This window comes from Triplophysa rosa, linkage group LG13 (assembly GCF_024868665.1).
Source record: "Triplophysa rosa linkage group LG13, Trosa_1v2, whole genome shotgun sequence".
NCBI classification, from domain to species: Eukaryota; Metazoa; Chordata; class Actinopteri; order Cypriniformes; family Nemacheilidae; genus Triplophysa; species Triplophysa rosa.
Genome location: NC_079902.1, coordinates 20,903,402 through 20,916,476, shown reverse-complemented (window position 1 = coordinate 20,916,476; position 13,075 = coordinate 20,903,402). Strand labels below are relative to the sequence as shown.

At 37.5% G+C, this 13,075-nt stretch overlaps 1 protein-coding gene across 6 annotated transcripts; it reads right to left on the bottom strand.

The window, feature by feature from the left end:
* Window positions 1-226: 226 nt before the first annotated feature.
* tbc1d2 (TBC1 domain family, member 2) lies at window positions 227-13,047 on the bottom strand. 6 transcript variants are annotated; one of them, XM_057348963.1, is made up of 14 exons: window positions 12,815-13,047; window positions 11,591-12,028; window positions 10,084-10,231; window positions 7,789-7,912; window positions 6,360-6,478; window positions 6,035-6,261; window positions 5,570-5,953; window positions 4,980-5,090; window positions 4,686-4,858; window positions 3,537-4,037; window positions 2,318-2,438; window positions 2,013-2,198; window positions 1,726-1,847; window positions 227-1,149 (listed from the first exon to the last, which is right to left on the bottom strand). In XM_057348963.1, the coding sequence occupies exons 2-14, from the start codon at window positions 12,026-12,028 to the stop codon at window positions 948-950; spliced, it is 2,856 nt and encodes a 951-aa protein (XP_057204946.1). In that variant the 5' UTR covers window positions 12,815-13,047; the 3' UTR covers window positions 227-947. The 6 variants fall into 6 exon arrangements, with proteins under 6 accessions (XP_057204946.1, XP_057204945.1, XP_057204944.1 ...); XM_057348962.1 differs by having other exon boundaries at window positions 11,591-12,031; window positions 12,836-13,047; XM_057348961.1 differs by having other exon boundaries at window positions 12,836-13,042.
* Between the last annotated feature and the right edge of the window lie 28 nt (window positions 13,048-13,075).

Genomic DNA, 13,075 nt, shown 5'->3' with positions numbered 1-13,075 from the left:
AGGCAATATATCGCTTACCTGCAGTAAAGTTGTTTGTAACATTGAACTAAGTTTTTGTTGGTTTGTTTGATTTTTATATCTATGATTTCATATGTATCCTGTTTTTTAAAGTAATAAAATGGGGAAAAAAAGGATGATGTTTCTTCAGATTGAAATATTTAGTTGAACAGGTTTTGTGTCAGATGTACAGAAACAGATATGACCCTATTTTTATTGAAATGCAAAGTCCTAGTTAAGATTTATGTTAATTATACGCATACAGTACGGTTCTGGCTAAGACAACTTTGGGCTTACATGCATGTTTTTTTACAATAGCAATGAAGTATAACATTTTTAAATAAAAAAAAACCCATCAAAGCTTGAAATCTGAATAAAGTTGCATACAATTACATGCAGAAGGATGTAAATATTTACAGACTCAATGTGCCCAAAACTGAGACCAATTCAGCTTTCTGGTGCCCCCTACTGGTAATGCACAAATCTCTTTTTACCCTAAGAAATCAAAATTCTGTCATCATTTACTCAACCACATATTGTTGCATTAAAAGCGTTATAAAAGGAGTCTATTAGCTATAAGTTATCTAATGTCATGCACTTTGGGTATAATTCATATAAAAAATGATCTTTGTCTGCATATTCAAGTGTGCTGAGCTTGGGCTTGAGAAAAATGCAAGACTAGATTTTTTTAAGTCATTTTCTTATCTAAAGCTTTTGTATGCCTTTGAATGTAGTACACAAGTCCTACGTACTATTAGAGCATCATTGGATCTACTGCATCCCTTGCATGATGTATAAAGAACATTCTTACATTTTTTAGCATGTTCCAAGAAAGTCGTACAGGTCTGGAATGACGTAAATGACAACAGAATTTTCATTTTCTTGTGGACTAACCTTTAGTGTTTCTCATTCTGCATTCAAAGCTTATGCTTTTGAGCAAAAGCTATGTTTTACGCTTCCTCTTCATCTTCACTAGCTAGAGAGTCCAGCTCTGTGTCTTTGCACTGTACGTGCTCAGCTTTGTAAGCTTTCTGTAAATTCTCCAGCTCTTTAATCTCAGCGCGGAGGCGTTCCATATGAACAGAGCGCCGGTTGTGCAGCAGCCTCATGGGAAGCGGGTTCATGTCGTTGAAGGCGATGTTTGTGAGCTTCCTGTGAACAAAAGATGTGAGGTACAGTAAGTGAGATATATTGCACGAGAAAACAGCTCTTAGTTTTTTTAATTGTTCCCTGAACTCTCTGTAAGTCGCTTTGGATAAAAGCGTCTGCTAAATGACTAAATGTAAATGTAATGGACAGACTCTTAAAAAAAAAAAGGGGAAACATTTCAGTTCATAGTTTCTCCTCTGCAGTATTCTTGTGCTTTTGGACCAATGCCACAACCAACCATCTCACCCAAAATTCTGTTCCACAAAACAGATTCTTTATTTTAGTAGCTTTCCTGTGGCTCAGAGGTTAGAGCATGGCGCTACATTTATTCATTTGGCAGTACATGAACTCATCGCTAGCAACGCCAAGGTCATGGGTTCCATACCAGGGATTGGACATTCTTAAAAAACAAATGTATATTATAATGCAATGTGATTTGCTTTGTATAAAAGCGTCTGCCAAATGCATAATTGTAAAATGTAAGTATATAGCTCAAATATTACAATAAAAGGGGAGACTGATGAAATAAGAAGTTTTAGAATAAACAGAATTCTGTCGTCTTCGATTCCTTTGTCTCACCTTCCATCTGCAATGGTGTTGGATAAGAGACGGAGATACTGGTACAACTCAGCACTGTCATGAATCTTCAAGATGTTTTCTTCTCTGTATTTGAAAAGAGCCAGTGCATAGCGGAATATCACCTGTGAGATAAAGAGAAAGAACAGGGTTAGTCTTTTTGTATGTTATATTTGTCTTTTAGGCTTTTGTATTGTTGGTTGGAATGATGGAAATGTCACATGTACGCATGTTCCATCGGTCATGATCTATATAACATTTCTCTTAATGCTTTGTGTGATGCAGGGTACCTTGATGCCCTCATACAGGAAGGCGTCCCACACTTTAAACAGTATTCGGCTGGGCAGACTGTCAACATAGAGCACCAGGAACCATTCGACTGTGATGAGTGACACGTCAACTTTCTGTGCTTCAAGATGGGCCGTGAGTCGAGGCAGTTTCTCCAACATGAGGTCCTTCAATACACGCTGGTCTGCCTGGAGAATTAGGAAAGTGAGAAAAAGTTTGTAAGAAAGAAGTTAAAGACACGGAGGATTATACTGTAGGTGAAAGCATTCATGCATGTTTATGACTCTTCAAAGATTTTAGCATCTACCTGACAGCCCACGAGGTCTTTAGTGTAGTAATCTTGTGGCATGATGTACTCCACAATCGCAACCAGACACCAGAAGGCATCTTCCTCATTCTGTAGCACTAGCAGAGCAATGGCCGCCAGTCTGTAGATAACACAGATTGGCATTTATCTTTCACTTTGGATGCATAACTGCCAACTCGCAGGATCAGTACGCTTAAAATGAGCTAAAACTAAACATTAACTAAAACTATTAAAACATTTCTGATCATTTATATCAAATAAAATGCAGGCCTAAATATTATTTGAAAAACATAAACTAAATGAAAAATTGAAATATTGCCTTAGCAATAAACCAAAAGTTAAACCAGTAAAAGTATTAACTGGAAATAAATAAAAACTACAGTGAAATAAATGAAATCAATACAGAAATAAATGAAACCTAAATAGGAATAAAAATAATTAAAATGAAAATGAATTATAAAATGCAAAAAGTACATAAAATTGCTACAAATTATAATTATAAAAAAGCTAATGAAACATAATATTTAATATATCACATTTAAAAATGACATTAAACCTAAAATTAATAACTAAATAGTATAATAAAATAAAAGCTAAAGCAGAAATACAAATAAATTCAACCTATAAAGCAAAGAAATTACAAAATGCAAAAAGCACATAACAAAATTGCTAAGAATTATACAAATAAAAAGCTAATTAAATATATTTAAACAATAACAATAAACCTAAAATAACTGAAATGAAAAGTAAAGTAAAGTTGAAATAAAAATAAATATATTCAACCTAAACAGCAATAAAAAAAGGAATAATAAAATGCAAAAAGCACATAACGAAATTGCAAAAAAAATATAAAGATAAAAAAGCTGATTAAATATATTTATTATATTATATTTAAACTTTGGTATGGTTAGAGACTTTCAGGAACATTCCTGTAAGGACTGTATCCTGTTAGGACTGGTATTTGTTAAGGTTGATCAATGAATAACCACTAGATGTCAATATATCCCATGAATTTTGTATATACCGACCCTGTATAAGGTCAGCATAATTCCTGGTACTAAATATATTAGTGATAGTTCTCTTATGATCAATAATCAAATATCATTTAACATTTAGATTGTGTCCTCAAGATTTTGAAGGTGTGTGTAATTGTTGCACCACTAAAATTGACGGTTACATTCTGTTAGATGTTTGTATTTAGTATTGGTATTATAAACACCTGTTGAGTCCCTGGACGTAGCCGATGGTGGGGTTCTGCCATGAGAACGCCTGCAAAACCCTCTCCAGCTGTGGTATCAAAGGGCTTGAAGGGGCTGAAAAGTGTTGGTTGGATCTCAGCGTTCGATCCAGGTCCAGCTGAATCTGTCTGGGCACCAGGTGAGGTGAAGTTCTGCTCTTTTCACACAGTTCCTGATATCGATTAGGATAGCGTTCTCTAAGCACTTCAGTTCTGGTGTGAATCAGGTAACGCCACACTCTTGCTCTGTACTCGCGCGGTAGGCCTGTCCGCAGGACATTCTTCAGTTCTGGTGATGAGATGAGCTCTACTTCAACCCGTCCAGACAGGAGCTGAGCACAGCGAGCCAGCAGGGACCCATCACGTTCATCTTTGTTCAGCAGGTTATGGGATCGGACTTCCAGAGCCTGGATCTTAGCAAGAAGCTTCAGGTCTTCGATTTTGTAGTCGACGGCGGTCCTAAAGCCATATTCATCATAATCGCTGCGGAAGGTTGTGAAATGTTAGTGCGAGTTTGTTTGACAAATTTTCATGGTTACCTATTCTAATACAGTTATATTATTTGAAAACATGAGGCGTTCTCTGATAAACATTTTTTAGATTAAATTCCCCCTCTCTCAAAATATCCTCTTTGGTGTTCCACAGAAGAATGAGTCATATACAGGTTTTGAATGACATGAGGATGAATAAACGATGACAGAATTTATATTTTTGGGTGAGCTATCCCTTAAAGGGACAGTTTTCCCTAAAATAGAAATTCTGTCATCATTCACTCACCTTCGAGTTCCAAATCTGTATAAATGTCTTTGTTGTGATGAACACAGAGAAAGATATTTGGAAGAATGCTTGTAACCAAACAGTTCTTGGCAACCATTGACCCAAAAGTGCCCCAGAGCTGTTTGCTTTCCTACATTCTTCAAAATATCTGCTTTTGTGTCCAACACACAAAGAAATTTATAAAGACATTTTTCCTACTATGGTAGTCAAGGGTGGTGTTTGGTTACAAGCATCTTCCAAATATATTTCTCGGGGGTTCATCACATCAAAGAAATTTACACAGATTTGGAACAACCTGAGGGAGAGTAAATGGGTGAACTGTTCCTTTAAGCTGGCACACAGGACTGGATTTACCTGATGGGGTTTAGTTTGATGGCTGTGTCCAGGTCCGCTTGAACCACATCCTTGATCACCTTCCTGACCGATTCTCTCTGTTCTGGACTCAGATCCTCGCTCTCCTGGAGCTTCTGAAAGGCTCCCAGATACCTGCTCTCCATCTGACAGTTATTGGCCTCCAGGAAAGCACACTGACACATACACGGTAATTATTATTACAAGCTTATTTTCAACTACTTTCTGAACTTGTAAATGAATTTATATCATTTGATTAGACACATTTTGGGGTAATAAGTAAGAGAATCAATTCACCTTAACTATCAGACGTTTTTCCTGCTCTGAACTTTTTCTCCAGAGCGTCGTCAGCTGGTAGATCTCGGAGTTTAAAAACTTGTTTTGAATTTTATATGCTTTCAAATCATCCTGAAACAAAGAAAACAATAAGAGAAAAAGAAATACAAATAAAAACACAACCAAGACAGCTGTGAACATGCATTACTAATGCAAATTTCCTGAAGTGATGTTCCCATTTTCTCAACCTTTTTTTGCAAAAGATAAATCTTTTTAAACACTTAAAGAGATAGTTCACCCCCAAATTAAAATTCTGTCATAATTTATTTACCCTCATATTGTTTAAAACCTGTATGTGGCTCGCTCGTTTGGGAAACACAAAAGAAGATATTCTGAGAAATGTGTCGGTGGTTTTGTGTCCATACAATAGAAGTCAATGTGGGCCAGTGTTGTTTCTAAATACTTCTTCAAAAGATCTTCTTTTTTGTTCTGCAGAACACAGTCATACAGGTTTGGAATGACATGAGGGTGAATAAATGGTGAATTAGTTTTTTTTTGCGTGAACTATCCCTTTAAGTTTAATAACATTAGAAAAAGTGATCTTCTCTCACTTTCAAATTCTCATTCTCGTGTGATAATTGTCTGAAGGTTTCTGACGTGACACCGTTGGTGCATTGCTGGTCGGCCCCGCAGGCTGTCAGCTTATCAGAAAGCTTTAATATCACTTCCTGTTTGGCCTGATTCTTCTGCATGAGGAGCTGGATGTTCTCCTGGAGCTCGGCGACGTGGGCGTCCCTCTCGCTCAGATCCCTGCGGAGGGTCTCGTTCTCCGCCTTTAGCGACTCCAGACGTTCTCGCAGTTCTGCCGCACGCCGCTCGCAGTGTTTCAGCAGCTCCAGGTGTTCCTGCTCCCCCTCGGCTGCTAGAAACTGAACGCAGGTGTGTTTCTCCAGCTGGGCAGCTTCCAGAACTTTATGTAAGAGCGACACCAACTCCTGACAACATATACACAATACTGGATTATTAGAGGGTTTATTCAAAACCTCAGGTACAATAGTGATGTTTGGTTTTGCAACCTTCTGTGCTTTGACCTCCTCGTTCAGTGAGACTTTTTCCTGTTGAAGGCGAGATGTGTTGTCAGGAGCATTTGGATCTTTATGGTCTAGAGGTTTGGATTTGTCTTTGTTGCTCTTTCGGTTTTGTGACATGGCGGATAAACGGTGAATGAGGCTGTTTTCCTGCAGTTTTTCACCACTGGGGATAGCGGTGGATTCTGGGGCTTGAGAGGAACCATGTGTAGGTCCTACAGAAGATAAACAGAAAGAGATGAGATGACGACAATGTATATGTTCCAGTCAATATATGTTCCGGTCATTTAAAGGGGAAGAATCTTGTGCTTACTAGGCATCTTAGAAGACTGTGATTTTTGGGAGACATTTGGGTCACATTGGGCGTCGATATGGAAAACACTTTGTCGTATTTCCTGTGACTGCCGGTGAAGCAGACTATGCATTGTGTTCCTGTAATGCAAAAAAAAGGAGGGCATGTTTTGAGCAGGATGCTACTACTGTATACTAGTACTGTAACAATTGCATACTATTTCTCGTGCTTGTTTTAAATAGTAGGCAGTATGCATGCTGTACAGTATGCATTATGAAATTCATTCTTAAAGGGATAGTTCACCTAAAAATGAAAATCCTTTTATTGTTTACTCAGCCTCTTGTCATTCCAAATCGGTATGACTTTCTTCTGCCGAACACAGAAGAAGATATTTTGAAGGATGTGGGCAACCAAACAACATTTACCCCCATTGACTTCCACTGTGTGCACAAAACCACTGAAATATTTTCAAAATATCTTCTTTTGTGTTTCACAGAACAAAGAGTCATATACAGGTTTTGAATGACTGAATGAAGCGAATTAATAAATGATTACAGAATTTTTATTTTGCGAGAATGATCCCTTTAAAAAATAGATAACAAAAGATAGAGATACCTGCGTTGAGTATAGGAAAAATGCAACTTCATTAATGCAGGCTATACTGTTTGTATTTTTTGGCATTGCAGATAATGTAATAGTGTTTTATTCAGAAATATGGACAGTGCCGACGTGTTCTATGCATTGTTTCCCATGAGAAGCCGAAAATACTTCCCCATTTAAAATCAGAGCACTGTACTATATAATATAATGTCATTTTACAGAACGTTTGAATAATTCTGCCATCCATCAATCAAAATCCTGTATACATGATGAAAGTAGCTAGGTGGTTCTTGAATCGAGAAGGTCCACTAATAAGAAATGTGTTTCGTCTGTGACTGGAATGCAGTACCTCTTGTAATAAGTCGCTGCTGTCCTTCTGAAACCTTGTATCTCCATATTTTGGGATTTTTATTTATTGCCATAAATCATTATTATTAGTCACCAGGTTTATGTTTGTCACCAGGTTTTCCAAATAGCTAACCAATATAAAGTATTAAAAAGTGCTTGTCAACTTTAACAACAAAGTACGTAACCATTTAAAAAGTTTTGTTTTTTCCATGTCCTGAAAAACAGCAAATTTGGACATACAAGGTTTCAAAAGGACAGTGACGAAATGTAAGATCTCACTTTTCCTCATGAGACATGAGTCAGTTCAGCACTGCAGCTAATTCTCGGGAAATTCTACATATTTTTGTCTGAATAATGGCCCAGCTTCCTTAAAATCAGTATTCTACAAAAATCTTTTTTGTGTTTGTGTAGCCGGTTCAGCTTTATTTCATTACACACAGGAAATACCTCAGGCTTCCAGCAGTAAAGCTATCAGAGCTCACATATGAAGCGTTTTACTCACTGGAGCTCAATAAGAGGATGTTTGATTGACATGTTCAGAGGGTTGTTCGTTCCTGGAGCGGGCAGACTGGCAGCTTCTTCACCCACCAGGCCAGGTGGTGTTTTTACTACTGGCAAGAAATCGGCTAGAAAACAGACAGAAAAAAGTACAGACATCCATGTGAAATAATATTTGTGTAAACCACAAACATCATGAAATAATTAATTGGTTACAAACGACATTTAATTCCGGTAATATAGTCTCTATAGTTTTAAAAGCAATAATGTAATGGAGGAGCAAGATCACAGCACTTTGGACGTGGAGAAAAAGCAATTTATCGTCCACCCACATGCCTCCTGTCACTAACAGGGTTTATAAACCAAATCACACTAGTGTTCACATTAGACAAGATATTCTCTGAGACGTGTTACTGTACGTGTAATTCGGTTCAGTTTTGTTATTTTCTGTTGCTGTTACTGTGTTACCACCCTGTTTTCTGTTAGCCAGACAACTTGTGTTTACACCAGGGTGAGGTAACATCATGTCCCAGCATGCCTCGGATTCCTGATCATTACTGCCTACAAGATCCATTTAATCGCTGTGAGCCAGCGCAGAGCAAAGTAAAGATCGGTTTAAAGCACGGGTTTTCAAACTTTTTCATGCCAAGGACCCCCAAATATGATGAACCTCTTAAGAGAGACCCCCTTTCTAAAATACATTTTCTTTTTTTTGTATCAAGAAGCATTTAAACCGTTACACAAATAGTAAGTGTGATATTATAAAGACAACATATTGTTTGTAGAAATGAAACCGTAATAATTTTCAGTAGAATTTGACATTTTTTGCTGTCTTTTGGTTTAAAAAAAATTCTGGGGACCTTTTGCAACATTTTGGAGGCCCCCGGACCCCCGTTTGAAAACCCCTGGTTTATAACTGTATGTTATATTAGGTTGGTGATGCAATAGTAAAGATTTTCTCTATAGAGTTCCTCTATCGGTTTCAGCTTCGTCCGATTTCATTTCCTACATGAGTTTGTGTAATTCCGCAGCTGGTTTCCCAATGTCTGGATGCCAGGGCTTGTGGTTGTAAGAAAATCTTTTAACTTTCTGTCTAAAAGGCATAAAGAGGCTTTTAGCACTTTGGTTTTAACAACAAGCCCGGGCTGACTTGGATTCCTGTAAAAGATGCTTTCATGCATTGTTAATTAATACGATCAATAAGCAATTTTCAATATTAATGAGTGTCCTTAATGTAAAGCTTCAACATTTTGTTACAACTTATCTGCTAGACATTATAAAGTAGATTGTAGATTCTTTGACAGAATGGAGCAAACATATCCAAAGGGTTTTTCTCACAACGGCTGAGCTATATAGCAAAATTAATTATTACTTTTAAAACCTTTTAAAACATCCCCACCCTGCCCAGGGTACTTAATAATATCTTCTGTTAGCGTTCACTTCAAACCCCAGATCTTTGATAAGTGCAGGATGTTTGATATGGGTTATTATTGAGACTTATTTTCAGTAGGGCAGCAGTAGCACAACCTTTCCATATCTTGCAACACAAGCATCCCAAATGGGCTTTCCTGCATTTGTAAACCCTTACTGGAATGACTAAAGTCCTTGACATTTCCTGGCTACACACCCTCTTGATGAGATAGATAACAGAATGAGTGTAAATCTGCCAGCGCACACATAAATAGATGGACACTGTATGACTGTAATGTTCTGGATAGCCATCTGTAATAACATATCAGACTGTTGTGCAACCTCTCCTCTGAGACTACACATTATGTTTCATGGATGACTTAAAACCAAAAAGAAATGTGGTCAGCTGAGTAACCATTTCAGCTAATTTTGTGTTTCTCAATATTTCCCATAATCCTGTGCTTTCCACCTTGTATTCTTGGCTAGTTCGTGTCTCTGTATCCATACTGTGTCTGTGTGCAAAGCCTAGGGTTTAGCCATGGGTGGAAGCCAAATGCTGTAGAAACAATGACTTTTCCATTTTGGGAAACTTTCTGAACACCAGACACACTGTCGGTGTGCAACTTTCTGCTAATTTTGGGTGTAACTCGAGTGCGGCGTATGCACCTGCAGTGCTTTCATTTTCTGTTAACTAGTATTACTAGCTAAACAGCTGAAACCTCCCTGAACTGCATTTGCCTTTATATCATGTTTCATAAACAGTGCAACTTTCATTATGCAGCAAATCAGCATTAAACATATTTCCATATGAGCTGTTAGATTTCACGTTTCCTTCCTCAAGATCTTACTATATTATTATGCTGCAGATATTAAATCTGTGTTGTCTTACCACCGCATGTTTGTGCCGATGGTGTGCTATTTAATGGTTGGTTATCTGATTTCGGCAGGGAGAAATGTCCAGCATGCTGCTCTCTGTATGATGCACGCTTCAACTGCAGCTGCTGCAGCCAGTACATTTGCGCATCACGGTTAGGAGCCTGCAATCAAAATGGTATGTTGGTCATGAATTAATATTTATTCATAAGCAGCAATAACAAGCAATAAGCGAATAAGCATAGCATTATTAACCCACGTGCTGGTTTGTATTTATGTGTGTCACAATAGAGTGAAATACCGAGAAGAGGAAACTAAATAAACAAAACCAACATGACCCTATGAGGATGTAACCAAATGTTCAGTACTATTGTACACTCAAATGCAAAATGAAAACAACCGACCACTGCAAGAATGATTACAAATGTTGTGTTTCACATATGCAGTTGTCTTGTAGTTTGATGATAGGCCTTTGTTTTCTGCACTACCAACATCTTCATAAACACATAATCTACTTTATTGTTGCCTTTCTCGCTACATAATATCTGATCAGTGTGTGTAATACCAGTAGCCCTTTCTTACTGACCTCATTTCACCACCGCTGATACTAAAATATCTGGTGCATGTCACACCAAGAGCAGTCATGTGACCAATGTGCCCCTCCAAAAACAAGGACCACACTGTCTGACTTCACTGATGGCAACATGCTTTTGGAGCCACGAGCAAAAAAAGAAACCGTCAAACAAGGTTTTAAAGGGAATGCGTATTTAAATGTAAAAACACTGTCATTTATTCACCCTCATGTTGTTCAAACCCTGTATGACTTTCTTTCTTCCGTAGAACACAAAAGAAGATATTTTGAGAAATGTCTCTGTTGTTTTGTGTTCGTACAATGGAAGTCAGCGGGGGCCAACGTTCTTCAGAATATTTTTTTTTGTTTGTTCTGCAGAAGAAATTCATATAGGATTGGAATGACACGAGGGTGAATAAATAAGAAATCCTTAGCTAAAAAATAGCTCAGATCGGCCATTCTCTATAAGAACAGAATGAACAGTATAGAAACATCATACATTACTGAGGGAACATGGGAGACAGATAGTAGAAGCAGAGGCTGACGACATCACAATCCAGTGCGCATTTCCAACTTCCTATAGCTATCTTTATGTGTTGTTTCAGAATTTCAACACAACATGCAAACTTATAAAGTGAATCTGGACACACGCTCTGCCAACTAGTCAATATAAATAAAAAAGACTCAAAAAACGCATTTTCATTTCTGTAACATGGTAATGTAACAGGACTTGTATTGCCCAAATTGTATTGTATTCGTTTTTTTCTGGCAACATACTGTATTTTATATTATATCATGTGACCTGGACACGTTTTCATAAAAATGTATTTCCTGTATTCACTGTGTTGTTCTCATTGATCAATCTGCATGTCGTTCTGCCCATTTGTTCCTTAAAATGTTAATAACCCAATAATGGTTGTCTCTCATGTGTACTTTCTTAAGTCACGATTACCTTGAGTATAAGAGTGCGCTCTGGGGTCTGAATGTGAAAGGTTCCCTCATTTCCCTGCAGCGGGAAGCTGAACGTGGCACGAGACAGATCCACCTTACCCAGAGGATTGATGTCCTGTGCCGTGCGATAGTAAAACAGTTGACAGCTCTTCTCCTCGAAGGTGAACCATCGGGACTTCCAGGATTTCAGGGGTCCACCTTGCTTGCTGAGATAGCCACACAGTTTAGGGCTGGGAGAAGTAGAACCTCCAGAAGTGATGGTGGTGACGTCTGTTTGATCAGCACGGATCTGGGTGTCTTCCTTCTCCCGAGCCTGTTCTGGCATGCTCCGAATCTGCTGTTGGGTCGTATCCTCAGAACAGACACTCTGATCTGCAGGAGATACGCATATGTCTGGCGGAGGGGATGAACAAGTGCTGGGGAGTGCCTCGTTCTCCATCTGCTTAAAGGAATATCAGTCTATTGATCACACCGATTCAAAGGATAAGAATCAGAATTCAGGTTTATTAGTTACAATTACAAGAAATCCGATTTGGTTGGATGTTCAGCTGTTCACGATATAAGAAAGCACAGTGTCTTCATAAGTAATGACACGTTATTTTAAAACTGTAGTCCACATTAATACTCTATACATTGTGCCATCAAATTGTGACTATTAGCATATCCATAGAGAATATGATCAAAACATTTAAGGCACATAAAACAAATGATAATTCTTAATATACATTTACATTAAACAAATATTAGTAAATTAATAATTAATTAATATAATCAAACTTACTATAGTAATACTTAAAAGATATTAAATTATTTACTACAGTTTACTAATGATCTTAATCGGCTACTACACAATACTGTAGTAGCCTACACATTAACAAGTGTAGTCATTTCTATAAAATACCGCAGAACAGTACAACAAGGTGTTAACTTACATACAAACACTTCAAAGTTATTTTATTAAGATAAAAAACAAGTTTAGTAAACTAAACATTATCTAACGCTTAACAAATCAGCGGTCAATACATTCGAATATGGTAATATAGAAACAATGTATTTAACTTTCTGAACTATTTGTATTTAATGCAATTTTCTGGTTAATATAGTGAGTGTTATTTTTTACAGGAAATGTTAAAAAACGTAACCCAACTTTTCTGTACTGTAAGACATTCTCAGTAAACGTCACGCATGCATTCTTCACACTGTCATAATGAAATACATAGTTTACCTGACAAATGTGAAATATTACCTTCTGTTAGAGAATAAAGCGAAATTTGTTTAGTCCATGTGTTTGTCCAGCGCGCACCTCCAACAAGAGTTTGCACGTGTACACTTCCTTGATCAATGAGTCTGAGTCATATTTCTTACATTGAGTCCTAAGTGACAAATCAGGGAGAAAAAAACACAAGTTGGGGTAGGGCTGCAATAAATCTTCAGTGGGTGTGACGGAAATTGTAGATAAAGCCTCCCTTTATCATGACATCAAAAC